Genomic DNA, 22379 nt, shown 5'->3' with positions numbered 1-22379 from the left:
AAGGTTGATGGTCTACCCTTTGTAACCATTTCAATCATGGAAACTGACTGTATTTCTTTAAAGCAATTGCACACAAAATGAAAACATGCATAGTCCAGCTACCAACTAATTTGAACAATGAAATTAGATTTCGGCACATAATTTTGAAAGTCATTTTGTTGAAAAAGTGATTTTCTGTTTCTAAGTATATAGCACATTGTTTACCTATATTATTGATTTTAATTTTTCTTTGGTTGTATTGTTTTGATATATTTCATCTTAAGTCAAAGTATTAAAGTAACATCATTTTCCTTTCTATTTCAGCTAGTGGTGTAAAAGGTCGAGGTGTCCCAGTGATATGTGTAGTATTAGAAGGAGGTGCGAACACAATACGTTCTGTGTTAGAGTATGTTACAGACACACCCCCAGTACCTGTTGTGGTGTGTGATGGGAGTGGCAGGGCTGCTGATTTGCTGGCATTTACACATAAATATACTCTGGACGATGGGTAAGGCAATAAACTCTGTGACTTTATTAATGCATATGTCATAGATAAGCATGAAAACATGATGCAACCAAAACGGTAATTGAATTCCACTTCTCCAAGAAGTTGACCAAATCTTTCTACTCTCTCCTAGAAGGAGAAGTCACTTCTCCCTCTCCAATGTTCTAACTAATATCACCTCATTTAATTGGATTAATTAAATTATAGAATAGACCCAAGGAATACAGCATATTCTATATAAAGAAGGTACTTTTGCATTTTGTAATGACAGTCACAATCAAATATGGTTTCTGTCAGCCACACTTGATTAGACCCAGGAACTACAAGTCAGAGGTTCTTGAAATTTGGCATCAAGCTTAATGTGAGCATGCTTTACCTTGTGATGTATTGTCACATTCATCACTCATTAACTTCCTGTTTACAGAATACTTAAAAGCAGGGATCATTAGTGAGCAATAGAGTTTGACTTGTTTGGAGTTGATTCCAGTCTAATGTTTAGTGTGTCAGATACAAGACAGTTCAGTGATGCAGGCTCAATTCAGATTCCAATTTGAAAGATCATTGAAATACAGATTTTAGCTTATTTGTCACAATTCAAAATTTTAATATTTGATGAAGTCTCTTGTAAGAGATATCATCAGTTGGTCAAATACATTTAATTTTTTTTTGTACAAGCAAATCATTTCATGCATTGAATAATTGATTATAATAGTGAATAAAACTTTATATCAAATATTATTAAAATATATTGAGGTTCCAGAAATTGTCGTATTTGCCAGTCATGTCAGATTTAGAATTCAAATGACTAAAATGAAACTCCCAATTTTGGTCAAATTGAATTTGAAAATTTACCTGACAGGAGAATATTGAAAATGATTTAAAAATAATAATTTATTCAATTCGTAAAAAAAAAAATTTTGAATTTGTTGAAGGTCTTTTTATGCCCCGCCTACGAAAGTAGTAGGAGCATTATGTTTTCTGGTCTGTGCATCTGTTCGTTCATCCGTTCGTCCGTCTGTCCTGTGTCAGATTAAAGTTTTTGGTCAAGGTAGTTTTTGATGAAGTTGAAGTCCAATCAACTTTAAACTTAGTACACATGCTCCCTATGATATGATCTGTCTAATTTTAACCCCAATTTCACGGTCCACTGAACATAGAAAATGATAGTGTGAGTGGGGCACCCATGTACTATGGACACATCCTTATTATATACTACGTTTTGATAAGATGCTTAATCGTAAAATGTTTGTCAGTCACGTTAATACACTTTTACAAATAATTATGAATTTAAAAAATATGATTTATTGCCATTTCGATAAAAAAAAGAAAAAAAAAGGAACTAATATCTTAAATCTAGAATCATTTAAATTTTAAAATCTTAACATCTGAAGTAGCAGATTGTTTCCCAAGGAGTAAGTAACATGGAGTCATTTAAAATGAAATTGTTTCAATTTTGAACTGTTTCATGCTACAAATCCTTCCTTTTACAAAAACAGGTACCAAGAGTAAGTGCTTTAAAAAGCATTCCCTACTAATGTAGATAAGTGAAGCACAAACTGGGTTGAATAAAATACATTAATTACATTGTTTAATTGGTATTGTGACTCATTTGTAGAAAGTACCAAGAGTCAGTGCTTAACGGGGGAAATCCCTACTGGTACTTAATGACAGTGGCATAGAACTATTTGAATACAAATTTAATTTCTGTTGATACAGAAGTCTTTCATCTTATAAGAAATCATTGTAGGACATGCATATACATATGCCTAAGTGACAGTTTATAACATAATAAAAACCTCATTATTAATTCAGCTGTTGTCACAGATGTCACAACCTGATAACTAACGATGATTGACAAGTTATGAATTTTTCTGTGTAAGGTACATAATATTATAGTGTTAAGCTATCAGTCAGCTGTCCTTGTTAGATGTAAACATTAAAGGTTATTGTTGACTAAGCAAGAGTTCTATGGTAATCCCTCCCCAGGCTTTTTATAATGTGCTAATTTGAATAACAGTATTTAAATTACAGGAAATGTTCATTAAATATACATGTACTTAAAATAGACTTTGTCTTCAAATATGACTAATGGAAAAATTCAGAAATGTATAACGCAATATCGCACTTGTATGCCATTCATGGCAGCTAATTGCATATTTATTATTCCTATGCAACCCTGAACTCAGTTTCACAAAGTATGATCATGACTTCCATGCATGTAACATAAAGCTAATGCATTTACTTCTGCACAAGCAAGTTTTGTGATAGATGACATTCAAAGTCATGCTGTTAACTGTACATTTCTGATGTTACAATGCTTATGTAATTACATCACAGTAAGAGTCCATTGTTTAATGACATTATTTATGAACTCTCAATTGGTCTATTGTGATTTGCATTATAGATGCAGATGCATTGTTTAAAGCGCTGAACAATTTGACCGAAAGCTTATCTCTCCCAAAGTACAAGTTTGAGTTACTGCCATTACTTTGAGTTTGTTATTTATCCATAACACTTTCATATTTTCATCATCTACTCTAAATTAAGGATGACAGGTTTGACGAGATAATGCTCCTTGTCTTCTTTTCTTCAGATTGGTTGGAAATATCATCAGAGCCATTTCTTTATTCTGATTGGTCATTTTGCATGTTTTGACTATTGAACCACCTATTTGAATTTTCTAAAATTATAAGAAATGATGATTTGGACTCTCTCGCTCCAATTTACAGCATTACATTGCTGTGTAGGACTTTAAACACCTCAATATTGTATCATATAGACCCTCTACAAAGAATCATCATCTCTTGTTGGATGGTTAGCCTTACATGGTTGCAATGATTTCTTGTTGGATGGTTAGCCTAATATGGTTGCAATGATTTCTTGTTGGATGGTTAGCCTTACATGGTTGCAATGATTTCTTGTTGGATGGTTAGCCTTACATGGTTGCAATGGTTTCTTGTTGGATGGTTAGTATGACATGGTTGCAATGATTTCTTGTTGGATGGTTAGCCTAATATGGTTGCAATGATTTCTTGTTGAATGGTTAGTATGACATGGTTGTAATGATTTCTTGTTGGATGGTTAGCGTCACATGGTTGCAATGATTTCTTGTTGTATGGTTAGTATGACATGGTTGCAATGATTTCTTGTTGTATCGTTAGTATGACATGGTTTCAATGATTTCTTGTTGGATGGTTTGTATGACATGGTTGCAATGATTTCTTGTTGTATGGTTAGTATGACATGGTTGCAATGATTTCTTGTTGGATGGTTAGTATGACATGGTTACAGTGATTTCTTGTTAGATGGTCAGCATGACATGGTTGTAATGATTTCTTGTTTGATGGTTAGCCTTACATGGTTGCAATGATTTCTTGTTGAATGGTTAGCATGACATGGTTGCAATGATTTCTTGTTGGGTGGTTAGCCTTACATGATGCTTTTAAGTGTGTTGTAGACTGGCTCACATGTCATATTTTATATTTATCATTGGGCCTATCTGAACCAAACTGTATAGGTACAGATCATAATTTACTTTTTCGTCTGATTTTTCAAAAGATTCCTCATTTTCCAAGGTATAAATTTGCACAAATAAAATGTTTGATCATTGAAGAGAATGAAATGATAATGATCCAAGTGTCAGACAAGATGTTTGAATGATGTGAAAATTTCCACTATTTTATATGAATGATTTTGCAATGTATTGATTGTTAACATCTGTGTACAAAAGCCTTTATCACAGTGTGTAACAAGAATATGTTGCATGCAGTAAGTCATTTTACTAAATTATATACCTCTCTAATAAAAAGTTATTTTGGTTTTTACTTGTAGACTCAAGTATTTCAAAATTACTCAAGTTTGACAAAAGTTTCATGTGAATTACAGGAGGTCTTAAATGTAAAATGTTTAATACATTGAAACATTTTTTTTAACAAGTTATTTCCAAAATAAGTTCTTATATACAGCCACAGTTCAGTTTTTGTCTACTTGGATTGAAAATGAAACCATTGCAGATGAATTCCACAATCCCATGGAGATGTTTGCTAATGCTTAAAATAGACAGTTTGAACCAAATTAGAGAAATGTTACATTAAAGATTCTTTTGTAAATTCACATGACAAATCCATCATGTATCAAATAAAGTCCGTTTTAAAAAGAGGAAAAAAGATCTTGAAAATTTGTTTGAATATAAGCAATCTATTTAAAAATGTCATCAAAGATGGCTGTTATGACTGAAAAAAATTAATAAAAAGGTCAGCAATGATTATTTTTAAGTAGCATGTTAAAGTGGGAAAATGGTTAATTTTCTATTTGAAATCATCAGAATCCTTAAATTATATTTAATCATTATAACATATAGCAATAATATTAACTTTGTTACTGAAAATGGAGAAAAGTAAACTATAAACTGTAAACTACATCTGTGTCGGGGATGATAAAAGACAGAAGCAGACAAACAAAATAGAAACTACTTCTTATTGTAGGTTTTAAGTATATTTAAGTGACACACCTAAGGGGTGCTTATGTGAAACAAACGGCATTCACTTCACCAGTGTAAACTTTAAACAAATATTTCCTTGTATATTGTTGATGCTGTAATGGCTTTATACAAAATAAACAAAGACATTTTACCTATCTTATTACATGAAATGTATTTTGGTATTACAGAACTATGCCAGAAAGTTTACGTGACCAGCTGATACTGACAATACAGAAAACATTCCTTTATAACCAGGAACAAGCAGAGAAGTTATTTATAGAGCTGATGTTATGTGTTAAAAAGAAAGAACTAGTAAGTAAAGGGTGGTTAGATAGGAGAGTTTAAGTCAGTCTGGTTGTTTAAGTTTTTATAAAAATGTTAAATACTGATGTGAATGATTTTACACTAAAACTGTAAATTTGAAGAATGGTCAGAGTACATTATTGTAAAGAGGGGATTTATGTGGTACTAAATTGTAGCATGCACAGTCAAACAAACCAATTGTGCTTTGAATGTGGTTCAACATACAGTTACAGCAATAACTGGATACTTATAACTAAAATCCAACACAAATTATTCCTAGAATGTATGTAAACTAAATCATTTGATTTATATTTATATATTCTATGCATTTAAACAAGTTTGCCTTTGTATGCTGCCATACAATATTGTATTTCTTAAATATATACAGTAGTTTTCCCTGTAATTAAATCTCTTCTATAAAGACCACCCATTTTATAAGGACAGAAACCTTGCACTAAGCTGGATTTAAGTCAACATTAATTATTGTCAATGGCCACCTCTCAATCATGAGTAATTACAACCCAATTTTGCATGGAAATATAAAAACTTGAGAATTAGAAAAAACTCTTGAAGTAGTCTGATTAATTTAAGATTTTAATTAAACAGCAAACATGTTTGTCAGTCACCATGTCCAAACATTAGTTTGGTACATGGGTTATAGATAGATGTGAAATAGTTGATTATAAGGTAAACCTCGATGAGAAAGAGAACATCAAAGAAGAATCCTCAGTTCATTATACATGTCTAGGGCAAAAATCAATATTAAAAGTAATGCAGTGATGTAATCTATATTTTGGAATTAATAAGTACCAAAAGGAAGCCTTCAAAAGATCACCTAACTTTCAATTTTTTAATTTTCCTGTTATTTGTGGGCTTTTAATCTAAAGAATACTCATTGTGTTCTGACACACAAGAAAACATGTTTCTTGTAAATCCCTCCCATTTACGGAGCAGGACCAACAGTGGTAATTAACATTGTTTAATAGGTTAACTCTACTTTTTAGTGCCGCCATACTGGATCAGAACTTTACACTTTTCCTCAGTCTACATGGCTTATCATTGTGCAGCTGACTTATTACCTCCTTTTAAGGAGCAAAAAATAGAAATGATTGCAATAAAACAGTGTAAATTTCTACATCTGTGGCTGAGGTCCAAAATGCCTGGATTTAAATACACTTCCTAAGCAAGACCCCTAGTAATAAAATAGAATGATTGTATAGGAAGGTTTTACTTGGGGGCTTTATAACCCACCAGTTTAGTTTTTGTCTTGCCTGCGATAAAAGTCACGTAAAGCGAGACTTAGTATTGCTTTTCTGGCGGTGGCAGAGGAGGATTGTCAACATTTGTTAAGTTTTCTGCTGAAGTTAGTTTGATAGGAATACTTGTTATAGATCAATTATATTTTCTATAAAGTTGCATTACTATCAGTACATATCAGTGTGACAACTATTTCGAGGCCCTGTTGCCTAGGTCACGGTCCAGTGACTTTGAATTTATTAGCAATTTTCAATGTTAAGTTTTCTGCTTAAGTCAGTTTGATAGGAACTACTTGTGATAGATCAATGATATTTTCTGTATCAACAGTTTATTTTTTAAAAGTATTTATGGCCATTAATAGTTTGAAAGAGAAATCTGACGCAGATAAATATTTATGAATTGTACAATTGATAAAACCCCCCTCAACAACAGTGTGATTGTATATGAAAAAGCATTTAAAATTAGTAGGGAAGGCTAGAACAAAATTAAATTGAAAGTTAGCATTCATTACATTGTGCATTGTGTATACAATGCTGTGTTTATTTATTGCATAAATATTGATTTTTTAGATAACAATATTTAGAATGGGAGAAGGTGCTCAGGATATTGATTTAGCAATTCTAACAGCTTTACTTAAAGGTTTGTATAATTTATAAATTAAATATATTTTTTAATTTGATAGTTCTAACAATAACACAACAGTAGATAAAGTACCCTTAACCTGGTCAACCTTTCTCTGATCTGAATTTAATCTGAATTTAATATATATAAAATTCAGGTATTCACTAACTTACTTCTCCAAATATTACTTTCAATTGTCACAGAAAACACACCTAATTTAACAAAAAAATGATTGTGTTGTCAAAATCCATCTGAAGAAGGTATCTGTCAATGTTTTTGTCAGGTTTTCAAAGAACCTGGCCTTAAATGTAGAAAAGTTACCAAGATTTGAAGGAAAGGACTACAGTACAATAGGATGAAATAGTTCAGTTTTCTAGTTTTCTCAGGAAGTGTGACCCAGAAAATCAAGTTTAGAACAAACTGGTCTGACAAATATAAATAAGCTGGATATGGGGTAGTTGTCAATGAGATAGCAACCCAGTATTAAAACAAAATATGAAACCTATGACAAAGTTGCAAAATATTTGCTCTGCCATTTAAGAATAAAATGTTGTAAATCCAGAAGTAAATGCATACTCTTATTTAGCAAATGTCTGATGGTTGAAGAAATTGTGAGATTAATTCCTTGCAGTCTTCACAGAAAACGTATATATCTAATGTAAGGGAATTTAGGAGTATAAAAGTACATGTAATAGTACCAAAAGTAAAATTTTGTGTCTCTAAGTAAACAATTTTCAATCTGTTGCTTTTATCACATCAAATATGCATTGCCAATATTTCTGAACTATTGCATAGTAAAATAATTTATACAATGTTTATATTTGCCTGATATGAACACTTAGAACCAAGGCTATTATTAGATTTATTATTTCTCACTATAGAAATAAAGTGGTACAATTAAAGTTTATGTCTGGTTCAGTCAGCATCCTAACAATTGGAAGTGGCATTGCTGTTTACAATGGTGTTATATTTTATACTTATCTGTTATTCTATGCTATAATATGTGAAGATTTTATGATGCACGCCAAAAATGCACACATTTAGTTGACAGATTCAATTCACAGAAGATTTGTGTTGGATTTTGATTAAGATGAAATGCCAATGTCTACTAGAGTGTGAATAAATAATTGATGCGATAGATTTAATGTGATGAATTATAAATCAATGAATTGATATTTTTATAGCTGTCTAAATGTCAACTGCAGAGGGACATATTGGATTCTAATTCTTATTACATCATTTGATTACAGCAACTAGAAGTTGTAGAATTGTTGTAATCAAAGTTTCATTTCAAATTTAATTATCAAGTTAAATACATGTTGCAAACTATTCTGCCAAATTCTTGTTTGTTCTTGATTGCACTAATACAAATAGTTAGTAAGGTGATCTGGAGAAATTATGTCACGTTCTAAACCTTGTATAGCTATCCTTCCTTAAGAGCAATTTTTGAAGTTTGTATGCAATTTGTACTGAGAATTTGAGAAAGTGATTGGTAAAAAACAAATGTTTATGCTTTCCCTGGATGGTGACATTAATTCAAACCCCCTCATTTTGGAGTGTGAAAATGTCATGCCCTCTAGCTACTCATTGCAAAACTTCAAAAAAATTCTTGGAGAGGAACCCACCTCCATTACAGTTGACGCCTTAGGCCTTTTGCAGAACTTACTTATTTAATTTGTTGTTTATGAATAAAAGATGTGATATGATTGCCAATGAAACAACTCTCCACTAGAGACCAAATGATGTAGAAGTTAGCATGTATAGGTCACTGTACAGCCTTCAACAATAAGCAAAACCAATACTGCATAACAAGGGACAAAATGCCCTCACATGATAAACGTAAAACAATTCAAAAGAGAAAACTAATGTAGGGGTAATGATTTGAACAGTTTGTTTTCATCCTGAATATGCATGAAATATTTGCCACTTAACATTAAGCAAACAACAATTAGTCAGACAATCTAAACAGTTATATTAACAGTAAAACATATGAAAGATTTCTATTATCATGAAAAAGATGAATATCAATTTCTCCTTTAGGTGGACACTTTTATACAATGCTCTATCAGTTGTATAAAAATAAAGTTGGGGTCAAGTTTTGAGATATTTATTGGTAAAGTTGTGTGATATTCATTGGAAATGCTGTGGATTATTTATTGGTAAAGTTCTGGGATATTTGTTTTGGGTTATTTTTTGTTTTTAAAGTTGTGGTTTATTTGTTGATAAATCTGTGGGTTATTTGTTGGTATAATTGTGGGTTAACTATTGGTAAAGTTGTGGTACATTTCTATGTAAAGTTAAAGTTGTGGGTTATGTGTTGGTAAAGTTGTGGGATAGTTGTTGGTTATTTGTTGGTATAATTGTGGGTTATTTATTTGTAAAGTTAAAGTTGTGGGTTATTTGTTGGTATAATTGTGGGTTAACTATTGGTAAAGTTGTGGTATATTTCTTTGTAAAGTTAAAGTTGTGGGTTATGTGTTGGTAAAGTTGTGGGTTATTTGTTGGTAAAGTTGTTGGTTATTTGTTGGTATAATTGTGGGATAGTTGTTGGTAAAGTTGTGGGTTAATTATTTGTAAAGTTAAAGTGGTGGGTTATTTGTTGGTACATTGTATAACTGTGGGTTATTTGTTGGTAAAGCTGTTGGTTATTTGTTGGTTATTTGTTGGTACAGTTGTGGTTTATTTGTTGTTAAACTTGTGGGTTATTTTTGTTGGTAATCTTGTGGGATTTTTGTTGGTATTATTGTGTTAATTGGGTTAATTATAAGTTAAGTTATGGGTAATTTTTTGTAAAGTCAAAGTTATGAGTTATTTTTTGTAAAGTCAAAGTTATGGGTTATTTATTGATATGGATCTTTTTTATTTGTTGGGTGTTCTTTACAAGTCTGTAATGTTCTCAAAATGATGTTTAAATTCAGAAATTTTCATATCTTTTCAAAGGAAGATGTGTATCTAGTTGACTTATTTGTGTTTTGAATGTTCTTCATATGAAATTTTAAGTTTTAATGTTACTTTTTCAGGAACAAATGCCAGTGCTCCAGACCAGTTAAGTCTTGCGTTAACATGGGATCGGGTAGACATTGCACGTAGCCATATATTTGTATATGGACAAGAATGGCCGGTGAGTTAAGCTGTTTAGAAAGTTTTCATAAGTTTCAGTTAAATTTTCAAATGTACTCCATACATTAAAGAGCTTGATCATGTACAATAGTCATTTATACATCTTTTAAGATTTCCTGACCAAAATGGTGATTAGTATTTTTTTTTTTCAAATACAACAAAACTAATCATTTACTTTATTTTGGACAAATATAATGTCCAGAGTAGGAAAAAAAAAACTTGAAACCCTGTCTAAATTCATCAATTCTTTACATGACATTTGCTGCTTTACATAGACCATCAGTGTCTTATTAAGCAATCATGTCAAAAAATGGAAGGCATGTCCAAGTAAGAAGGTCAACTGAAATAAGAAGAAGAGTAACTGCATTCATTGCCCACTTATATTACAGCTAATAAAAAATTCTCTAAAGCTATCTCAAATTAATTAGTAATTTTATTTTCAAATAAGCATGAATATATATCATGGCTTTAGTGCAATGATGTTAATTATTATGTCACTGTGAACTATAAAACATGTCATATTTTGCATAATTGACTACAAATGGTCATTTTATGCATATTTTTAGTATAGAATTTAATATTTGCTAGCGCCTAACCAAAATATATAATTGATTGACATCAGTATCTTTGAAAAAAAAACATTGTGTGGTTGTTAACTGGTAGATTCAGGCTGTTTGGCATTAATTTATCATCTCGCTCCCTCAATAGTATAAGCACTGACATATATTATAGGTCATCTGAATTTGATACTTGTTGCGTGAATATAAAAATGTGGTTCTCAGGAAGAAGCCATGATGAATACTATCATTAATGGCATAATATTTGTATTTCTTAGAAGGTTGTCAGGACATTTAACATGATGAAAATTCAGATTTAAACAAGGAATTATTGGAATAATTTTGAATTCTGGAAAGTTGATAAGAAATGTATGATGAAAACTAACTAAAATTTATGAGGGTTAGTCATGGCTAAGGGGGGTTAGTTAGTTCATACTGAAATAGTGAAAGTATGATTAACCTTCCCTATTTAGTTGGGTTTGTCTTCATCATATATTTCTTATCAGTTTTCCAGAAATCAAAATTATTCTAGATTCAAATAATTCCTTGTTAAATTATGACCTAATTCTTATTTTTGGGCGTAAAGATTGCAATCAAAACCTTAATATGACTGGCGTAGTGGTTATATTTTCCAGACCGCATCACTCCTTTTGAGAGGAAAAAAACAAATTGCATTGAGGTGAACATTTTTTTATCATTGAAATATATACTCAGATATTCAAGTAACGATATGATTTGTATGTGTATAACCATACTTGTCAAGAAAACTATTTTAGTGAATATATTGCTTCCATTGCTTAATATGATGCAATGTTTAATCTTTAGTTCGCACTGAAACATGACTTCAGTACTTACAATCACTTTGATTATGGGAAGGTTCTTTGGAAAGGGGAGTTAGGGGGGGGGACTCTCATTAATGGCGCAATACTCGGTGTTTGTAGGGAGGTTATCTGGAACAAGCCAATCCAAAGAGTTGCATGAGGTATAGACATATGGCTACCTATGAACTTCTCTGGTCAGGCAGTAAAATCCTTGCTAAATTGGGGTTTCTGTTTGACTTTGCAGGATTAGCAGCAAGGTCTGGTCAGAATGAGGATGTTAAATCTGATTTCTCATGTAGGAAGAGTGCCACACATTCTGCACATTAAAGTACCCTTGCCTAAATGTCTGTAGGTGGTCTGTTGGAAGGCAAAAGTTCTGCTACTATCCAACATGCCTTTATTTTCCAGTGGCAATCCAAATTTCTTGCCTTCATCCTGGTCAACCTAAACCCACCTATTGAATTAATTGTCATTTTGTTCTCATCTTGTATTTATCTATGGGCATTATAAGAAATCAACCATCAACCATTAATTAATCTAGAACAAGCCATGATGGATGCTCTTAGTAATGCTCTAATTAATGACCTTATATTTGTTTTTGTAGGAAGGTTCTTTAGAACAAGCCATGATGGATGCTCTTATTAATGACCTTTCATTTGTTTTTGTAGGAAGGTTCTCTAGAACAAGCCATGATGGATGCTTTGATTAATGACAGAGTTGACTTTGTTAAGCTGTTATTAGAGAATGGAGTTAGCATGAACACTTTCCTAACAATAGCTAGGTTAGAGGAACTGTACAACACTGTAAGTGGAATTATTCAAAATGCATATTAAAAATAAAATATATCTGATGGGTTATGTAATATTTATTGTCTGATCTGCAACAATAATTTCTGGACGACAGGACATCACTCATGATAAAATATTTGGCATAAAGAACCAATCTTTCTTGAAATCAATATAAATTCAAGTTCCAATGAATTATTTCTTAAGCTTATGATGAGACTGTGAGTCAGCTATTATCATCCTACTTTGACTAATTAAAATGTTCTAGTGAGAAGTTCATCCATTCATCTGTCCATTCCCTATCCTTTCATCTATTACTTTAGTCTCATATAACTGGGCTTCTGTTTTCAGGAATAATTTAACATTTGGTATAGAACTTAATAATGTTTGAAATTTTCTATGTAAGCTATTTTCAGCTCTGCACAGCTGTCACTTTGAATTTTTATAATACCCAATGAGTATAGAGTTTTCCTTCACATATTTCTCGGCCCTATGTTAAGGAAGGGTTTGATATATTTTGTCTGGAAGTTTTAAAGTTGTACCCTGTAAACAAATTCTAGATCTGCCATGCAGTCAAATCTGTTTGAAGATAATTTGAGTTATTAATTATATATTTTTATGGTAAAACCAAATGGACAAGGTATGATTTGGAATCAAATTGCCCCTTAGATAAATTGTATTTGAAATTTTTCCAAATTTTAAGAATTAAATGTTGAATATATGTACTTTAATAAAACAAAACAAAAACTGTTTTGGTGGAACTAATTAAGCTGAAATGTTCATGAAAATAGCCTAATTTTTGCCAAAATTGTCACTACAAGGTCACTTCTATGACATCACAATCAAATTGCATCATCATGAGTAACCTAATATTTTCATTTAAGACCTACATTTAGCATGTAAAAAGTCTAAGAAATAATTGTATTGGCCAATTATTTTATTTTTGGCTAATTTACAGGGCCAAATGAGTACCAAACCGTATACTTTCTGCTTTGTATGTTTTATAGAACATAAGATAAATAAAGACGTTTACTGCAATAAGCACAATGGCATATTTAAATTACAACATTATCATGTGTAAGCAACATGATATTTATGATAATATAATAATATATAGTTAACTTATATAAAACAGCTGAGAACACAATAAACATTATGAGCACTTTCAAGAAAGAGAACCTGTGTTGTTATTGTTAATTACATTAAAAAATTTGTATACAAATAATGTAACATGTATAATTAAAACATGCTTAAATTACAAATGTAGATGTAAATATAGGGAAATACCTTCATGTTTAACCCTGCCACATTCTGTATCAGCCTGTCCCAAGTAAGGAGCCTGTATTTCTGCTATGCAGTATGGGTTTTGCTCATTGTTGAAGGCTGTATTGTGACCTATACTTGCTGACACATTATCTGTATAAACATGGCGTTAATTCCAATTTATGTTTAGGAAATAATTTTTGACTGTTTAATACTTTACAGAGACAAGGTCCATCAAACACACTTCGATATCTAGTCAGAGATATTAAAAAGGTGAGTTTATCTACAAAGTAAATATTCAAAATTTTAGTGTTATATTCAAGCTAGTACAATAAACTTTAAAATGGACAACAGAATTTTTGAACAGCAGAATTGACAACAATTCAATTCAACATTTGAATCAATATATGAATTTCTTGAGTTGTTATGCGTTATAAAAATAAAAAAATAAATTATTTGTGTTGGAAATATATGCAATCCCTATAACTTGAAGTTTTAACCACAGAAAATTAATTTCTCATGTCAAGAGGCTATTTGCATATAATTAATCATCTGTATTCCTTGTCTAATTAATCCAAATAATAAAAAAAAAAACATATGTTAAGAAGACCATTTGACATTTGTGTTGTTTTATTTTGTAGCATGTACCCTCCAATTATCACTACACTCTGTTAGATATTGGTTTAGTTATAAACCATTTGATGGATGGAGCCTTCAGATCCACATATTGTAGGAAGAGATTTAGACAGAAATATAATGCTATTAAAAGAAATGTAAGGTTACAGACAGATTATAGATCTTAGTTTATTTAAAATAATCTTCAATTATTAATTCTCACAGTGGGGAGACTTTTTAGTAGACTGGTTTCTAGGTAAAAATTTTCAAATTTGTTTGGAAAAAATATTAAGAGGCTTCCTGAAAAAAAGGGAGAGTATGATTTATTTTGATAGAGGGTGGAAGGACTTTTTTGTGGGGGGGAATACAGGATTCCTTTTTCTTTTTTCTGAGAGTTCAGGATGACACTCCCTCCTATCGCCCCTCTTGATAGTGTTGTTTGGAGTGGGTAAATCCATATTTTGTTGAAATATTCTGAATTTACGTTCACATTATAAATATAGTTCAACACTATTTTTCTTTATTAACATTTGTAGTGAGAATAAGTCTGTACATTGGACTTCTACAGCTCATAAGCAGTTGTTAATTGTATGGTAATTATTTAGGTGTAGGAGATCATACTGTTTAAGTTAAAAGTTGATATATGTAGAATATTTAATGAATGTTAAGTAAATATTTCAGCTTCCATCAATAGCTGTAAGTAGAGTGTCAAGGGCATAGCTGAGAGAGCTATGTATATTTTCAACTAATTCTTGAATAGATGCTAAAACATTTTTGTTCTGTGGAAAAATTCTTCTTGTATAACTTTCAAAGTAGCTCAGACTTGAGCAAATTGCTTGCATATAAAGCTGACAAAACATGCTTGATTCAGCCTTCATAACACTATGCATAACTGAAAAAAGTTGGGTGTGTTTTCAACTAACTCTTTTGAAATAGCTATCAGAAATGTTCTTTAGAAATGCCATTTTTTCATCAAATAAGATGTTATTGAGAAAATGGGCTCATTTTTCGAAATAAGTTTGCATAGCTGACAGATACAGGCTTTTAAGCATACTTTACATACACTTCTATCATGCATATTATCCTGTTCCAACACAAGTGGACTTATTGCATGTAAAGTTAAATTATTTGTCATTTCATGACTTGTTTCAACATGAAAAAGTTTATTTCAACTAATAGTTCTAAAATGCATAACAGAATTCATTGATTGAACTCTTTTTGTTTGATACATTTTTGTAATGTAATTCTGCTTTTGTTATTTAAAATTGTTCTGTTTTTGCTCACTAAAATTATGAGATAAAAAGATTACAGATGGAAAAATATAAAATATATTGAAAACAAAATATCATTTACATATTTTGCATTGATTTATATACTGCTTTTATAATGAAATTTTCTAACTCTTCTCATTATTCTTCATCTGAGTACAAAATATGAAATAATTGTAGATCATCTTAGAATATGAAAGTTATTGGTTCAGATACCTAGAAACAAGGCTTACAGAGTATTTTAGTTACCCTAGAAATAAGGCTTACAGAGTATTTTTTATCCTGTTTTGTGTCATGTACACAATGATTTATTTCAGACAAAAAAATTGTATGTTTGTTTTCTTAACACTGTAATGTGTTAAATTGTTCAGAAGATAATATTTTAGACAAAGCAAACAGCATGAAAATATTCAGTTAAGTCTTTTCATAGAATCATTAATAGAATTTCTTATATATATGCATATTTGTCGCACACATAAATTTTGAATATTGTTGAGGTAATTTGATTAATGCCAGTTAGGTTTGAATTCATCATTTTTACCTGTTTTTATACGACCGCAAAAAAATTTTGTGGTCGTATATTGGTATGACGTTGGCGTCGTCGTCGTCGTCCGGCGTCGTCGTCCGAAGACACATTGGTTTTCGCACTCTAACTTTAGTTTAAGTGAATGGATCTTTTTGAAATTTGACCATTAGGTTAAATACCACAAAAGGAAGGTTGGGATTGATTTTGGGGGTTATGGTACGAACAGTTAAGGAATTAGGGGCCAAAAAGGGGCCAAAAATAAGCATTTTCTAGTTTCCAGACAATAAATGTGGAACGGTGTATGGATCTCTCTGAAATTATACTACAAGTTTCCATACCACAAAGGGATGGTTAGGATTTGCTTTGGGGGGTTATGGCTCAAACCGTTTAGGAATTAGGGGCAAAAAAGGGTGAAAAACAGGGTTGTGCTGGTTAATGGACAAATACTTTAGTACAAAACATAATTTAAAGCAGTGTAAGGGAGATAAATCAAATACATCATTGAAATTATCTCCCTTACACTACTTTTAAATTATGTATAAAGTAATGGTTAATGAACAATAAAGATAATTTAAAACAGTGTAAGGGAGGTAATCCAAATACAACGTTTTGGTTACTTCCCTTACACTGCTTTTAAATTATGTTTAAAGAAATGCATATTTATAAAGGAAGACCAGTAAAAATATCTGCAAATGTTGCATCTTTTTTTTTTACAAATAAATCCATATGAAAGATTTGACACTATATTTTAAATTCTATTATAAAATAGATTAAGTTAGCACTATGGTAAATTTAAATGGGTAATTGTGGTTGCCAACTCCATTGGAAATTTGAATTGAGATTATGACCATATCTTGAGGGAAAGAATTTTTTGGGGGAAAAAAGGGGGGGGGGATAAAAAGAAATTGTGGGGAGTCAATTTTTTCTCATTTCAGATTTCAGAAATTAAAAAGAATTATTCTTCAAAAATTATTTTTTTTTCAAATTTCAAATATTGAAAAATTCAAGAAGTCTTTAATTGCACAGTATGGCGCATTAGATTTGTAAAATCTTTGATCACATTTATTTATTTGTTATACCGAATCTAACAGTGTATTTAGATTTTTAATTTTGGGTCCAGTTTTCAAATTGGTCTACATTAAGGTCCAAAGGGTCCAAAATTAAACTTTGTTTGATTTTAGCAAAAATTGAATATATGAGGTTCTTTGATATGCTGAATCTAAACATGTATTTAGATTTTTGAATTTTGGCCCAGTTTTCAAGTTGGTCCAAATTGGGGTCCAAAATTAAACTTTGTTTGATTTCAACAAAAATTGAATATATGGGGTTCTTTGATATGCTGAATCTAACCATGTATTTAGATTTTTTATTTGTGGACCCCGTTATCAAATTGGTTCATATTGAGGTCAAAAGGGTCCAAAATTAAACTTTTGTTTGATTTCATCAAAAATTGAATTATTGGGGTTCTTTGATATTCCAAATCTAACCGTGTATTTAGATTTTTAATTTTGGGTCCTGTTTTTTAAATTGTTCTACATTAAGGTCCAAAGGGTCCAAAATTAAACTTAGTTTGATTTTAACAAAAATTGAATTCTTGGGGTTCTTTGATATGCTGAATCTAAACATGTGTTTAGATTTTTGATTATGGGCCCAGTTTTCAAGTTGGTCCAAGATAGGGTCCAGTATTTAAACTTTGTTTGATTTCAACAAAAATTGAATATATGGGGTTCTTTGATATGCTGAATCTAAACATGTATTTAGATTTTAAATTATGGGCCCAGTTTTCAAGTTGGTCCAAATTGGGGTCCAAAATTAAACTTTGTTTGATTTCAACAAAAATTGAATATATGAGGTTCTTTGATATGCTGAATCTAACCATGTATTTAGATTTTCTATTTGTAGGCCCCGCTTTCAAATTGGTTCATATTGAGGTCAAAAGGGTCCAAAATTAAACTTTGTTTGATTTCATCAAAAATAGAATTATTGGGGTTCTTTGATATGCCAAATCTAACCATGTTTTTAGATTTTTAATTTGGCTCCTGTTTTTTAAATTGGTCTTCATTGAGGTCCAAAGGGTCCAAAATTAAACTTAGTTTGATTTTAACAAAAATTGAATTCTTGGGGTTCTTTGATATGCTGAATCTAAACATGTGTTTAGATTTTTGATTATGGGCCCAGTTTTCAAGTTGGTCCAAGATAGGGTCCAGTATTTAAACTTTGTTTGATTTCAACAAAAATTGAATATATGGGGTTCTTTGATATGCTGAATCTAAGCATGTATTTAGATTTTTGATTATGGGCCCAGTTTTCAAGTTGGTCCAAATTGGGGTCCAAAATTAAACTTTGTTTGATTTCAACAAAAATTGAATATATGAGGTTCTTTGATATGCTGAATCTAAACATGTGTTTAGATTTTTGATTATGGGCCCAGTTTTCAAGTTGGTCCAAGTTGGGGTCCAGTATTTAAACTTTGTTTGATTTCAACAAAAATTGAATATATGGGGTTCTTTGATATGCTGAATCTAAACATGAATTTAGATTTTTTATTTGTGGGCCCCACTATCAAATTGGTTCATATTGAGGTCAAAAGGGTCCAAAATTAAACTTTGTTTGATTTCATCAAAAATTGAATTATTGGGGTTCTTTGATATTCCAAATCTAACCGTGTATTTAGATTTTTAATTTTAAGTCCCGTTTTTTAAATTGGTCTACATTAAGGTCCAAAGGGTCCAAAATTAAACTTAGTTTGATTTTAGCAAAAATTGAATTCTTGGGGTTCTTTGATATGCTGAATCTAAACATGTGTTTAGTTTTTCGATTATGGGCCCAGTTTTCAAGTTTGTCCAAGTTGGGGTCCAAAATTAAACTTTGTTTGATTTTAACAAAAATTGAATATATGGGGTTCTTTGATATGCTGAATCTAACCATGTATTTTGATTTTGGACATTGGACCATAATAGGTAAATTAAAAAAATTCAAGTTCTTAGACCACATTCTTTCTGTGTCAGAAACCTATGCTGTGTCAAATATTTAATCACAATCCAAATTCAGAGCTGTATCAAGCTTGAATGTTGTGTCCATATTTGCCCCAACTGTTCAGGATTCGACCTCTGCGGTCGTATCAAGCTGCGCCCCAGCGAAGCATTTTATTAAAAATGGTACCTATATATTCATTACAACTTCTCATTTGATCATTTTTATGCCCCACCTAGGATAGTAGTAGGGGCATTATGTTTTCTGGTCTGTTTGTCTGTTTGTTCATTAGTTTGTTCGTTTGTCCGTTCGATCGTTCGTCTGTCCCACTTCAGGTTAAAATTTTTGGTCAAGGTAGTTTTTGATGAAGTTGAAGTCCAATCAACTTGAAACTTAGTATACATATTTTCCCTATGATATGATCTTTCTAATTTTAATGCAAAATTAGAGTTTTGACCCCAATTTCACGGTCCACTGAACATAGAAAATGATAGTGTGAGTGGGGCATCCATGTACTGTGGACACATTCTTGTTATGTGTGTGTTTGTTAGATTGTTTTGTAATTTTTGGTTTCTTATATTTCATTAATGTATATAAAAGTTTTATAGCTAAATCAGTTACCCTCTTTAAATAAATGATAATTATTATTATTAATGAGGGAAGCATTGTTAGCATCACATGAGAATTAAATGTTTCTACAGTAAATATAGCTCAGCTGCACAAATATTATGTTCAATAGAATGTATTATATTTTGTTGCTAGATGTTATAAAAATATTAAAAGAATAAACAGAAAAACAGAAAATATCACAAAAAGTAGTATTCTTTGTTATAATATACTTTCCAAGGTTTTAAAAGTGCTTCTTGATAAATTCCATTGCTAACCCTGAATCGAACATGAAACAAGTTGCAATAGTACTCCATATTTTGTCAGTTAACTAATGATGTCTTACAATGTAATTGGTATTTGACTATTAATCATACAGCAGTTCAAGAGAACCTTTCTACAACAACAGTTAGTTGTCTGCTGACCTTTGACAAGGTCATTCTTTGATAGCAGAAAAGTTCAAATGAATCAAGGGTCAATACTCTCAAGTTTTATTAATATTCCTTATCATTTTCATTTCAGGGTACCGTGGGCAACATGGGAAACCTTGTAACAATGTTACCTGTTATCATCAATACAAAGGGAGCACAGGAATTGTTCCCATATCCGTTCCATGATCTCATGATCTGGGCAGTCCTGATGAAGAGACAGCAGATGGCTTTGTCCATGTGGCAGCATGGTGAAGAGGCTATGGCAAAAGTATGTATTCTTAGATTTATATAGTATTGGCAAGAAATAAACTTGGTAGGTTGAACTTGAGCTGTCTGTAAAAGTTAGTTTTCTTCTGTTGTTTTAGCTTAAATCAGGACCATAGGTTTCTTGTTTGAACTGTTTCACATTTTGTCATGTTGGGGCTGATTATAGCTGTCATATTTGGTATGGGTTTTGCTCATTGTTGAAGGCGTCACAGTATAAAGAGAATTGCTTCCACATCATTAAAACTCTGCTGGATAGTTGTCTCATTGGCAATCATACCACATCTCCTTATTTTATATTGGTCCAGAATCAGTCATTGCCTCTATTTATATCAATGAATAGGTGGCATCATTTGGCATCATATTTGTCTAAAATGCTGTTCAGTTTCAGTGCACAAAGAATAGTAATTCTTGTTTCTTTTTGATTTTAACATCAATCGAGTTTTATAAAAAATTGGGAAACGTTATTAGAAAAACAGTTATGCTAATCTTGCTGTTAAAACAACTAACAGACAAGGGATACTTTCAAAAATCCTGAATTTATCTTGTTAAAGACTCCCAGTGTAAGTGATGGCATTTATATAACTTATAGATATATTTATTTATTTTTTCAATTTCAGTCTCTGATGGCAGCTAAGTTGTACAAAGCCATGGCACTTGAAGCTGACCAGGACGATTTAGAAGTAGATATTTCTACTGAACTCGCGTCATATGCTGAGTAAGTAAAACAAGCAACTGAAATTTAGAAATGTAAAAATACAATAAATGATCTTTTTTATACTTTTAAGAACATGTTTAAAGGAAATTCATAATTTTGATTGATGAAATAGGGCAAAAGTTTTAATCTATCTTTTTTTAACACCATGGATATCTCAAAATTCTGATATGATTATCCATCTTTCTTATATAAACATTATTTACTTGTATTATTGTAGTGAAGGTAAAAGTAAAAAAAGAAATATATTGTCACACCCAATTTAGTCAAGAATATAAGTGGGTTACTATTCATATTATATCATAGTTCCTTAATATTTTATAGTGGATTCCGAAAGTTATCACTAGAACTGTTGGAACATTGCTACAAGATAGACGATGACTATACTCAGCAATTATTGACCTATGAACTGAAGAACTTCAGTGATCAGACATGTCTAAGTCTAGCAGTGGCTGCCAACCATCGAGCTTTTATTGCTCATACATGTTGTCAACAGCTTCTTAACGAAATGTGGATGGGTGGATTACAGATGAGGAAGAATAGCAGCTTAAAGGTATGCCAAGATTAGGGCAGGAGCTATAAGCTAATTCATGCTTCAGTGATTCCCTAAATAATCAACCAAATTTTTCCCACAAAACGGGGGCTGGGCTTAAAGGTATGCCACAATTAGGGAAGGAGCTATATGCTTAAATGTATGCAACAATTAGGGAGGGAGCTATATGCTTAAATGTATGCAACAATTAGGGAGGGAGCTATATGCTTAAAGGTAGGCAACAATTAGGGAGGGAGCTATATGCTTTAATGTATGCAACAATTAACTATATTTTAGAATATATTAGAAGTGGTTATGTGATAACTTATTTCTGCATTTTTCTTTTCTAGCAAGTATAAATTTTTTGTGTTTTTTAGCCAAGCTTTATATAATGTATCAATTTAGCATTTATATACATTACTTGAATTTCTTCAGAATAATAATGTAATAATCCAATGAATGCATTAACCATTCTCATTTGGTATTTTTTAGTTGTTTGCATCATTGGGTTTAAATCCACATACTCATTTCCTTTCTGAATGAATCAAATGTTTACAATGATTGTATATTTTTCAGGTGATCATGGGTGTCCTGTTTCCTCCAGCCATTCTATGGTTGGATTTCAAGAGTAGAGAAGAACTACAACTTATGCCTCAAACAATGGAAGAACATTTAGATGAACTGGAGTCGGAAGCCAGTGATGCGGAGATGTCGTTCTCTATCAATGATGAGCAGGATGTAAGTTAACCTGTTAATCG

The 22379-nt window shown here is 31.3% G+C and overlaps 1 protein-coding gene across 2 annotated transcripts in view; it reads left to right on the top strand.

Moving 5' to 3' along the window:
- Positions 1-22379, top strand: part of LOC127736030 (transient receptor potential cation channel subfamily M member 3-like) — a 140295-nt gene that overhangs the window by 83710 nt on the left and 34206 nt on the right. For both annotated transcript variants that reach the window (XM_052246527.1, XM_052246528.1), the window contains exons 8-19: positions 304-487; positions 5153-5276; positions 7094-7163; positions 10166-10266; positions 12312-12446; positions 13914-13964; positions 14333-14464; positions 14988-15002; positions 20202-20378; positions 20995-21092; positions 21414-21642; positions 22198-22359. In XM_052246527.1, coding sequence (XP_052102487.1) covers positions 304-487; positions 5153-5276; positions 7094-7163; positions 10166-10266; positions 12312-12446; positions 13914-13964; positions 14333-14464; positions 14988-15002; positions 20202-20378; positions 20995-21092; positions 21414-21642; positions 22198-22359 — 1478 coding nt within the window. The remainder of the gene's footprint in view (positions 1-303; positions 488-5152; positions 5277-7093; positions 7164-10165; positions 10267-12311; positions 12447-13913; positions 13965-14332; positions 14465-14987; positions 15003-20201; positions 20379-20994; positions 21093-21413; positions 21643-22197; positions 22360-22379) is intronic.

Source organism: Mytilus californianus, unplaced genomic scaffold (assembly GCF_021869535.1).
Source record: "Mytilus californianus isolate M0D057914Y unplaced genomic scaffold, xbMytCali1.0.p SCAF_3, whole genome shotgun sequence".
NCBI lineage: Eukaryota > Metazoa > Mollusca > Bivalvia > Mytilida > Mytilidae > Mytilus > Mytilus californianus.
This window is presented reverse-complemented; position numbering and strand designations above follow the sequence as displayed.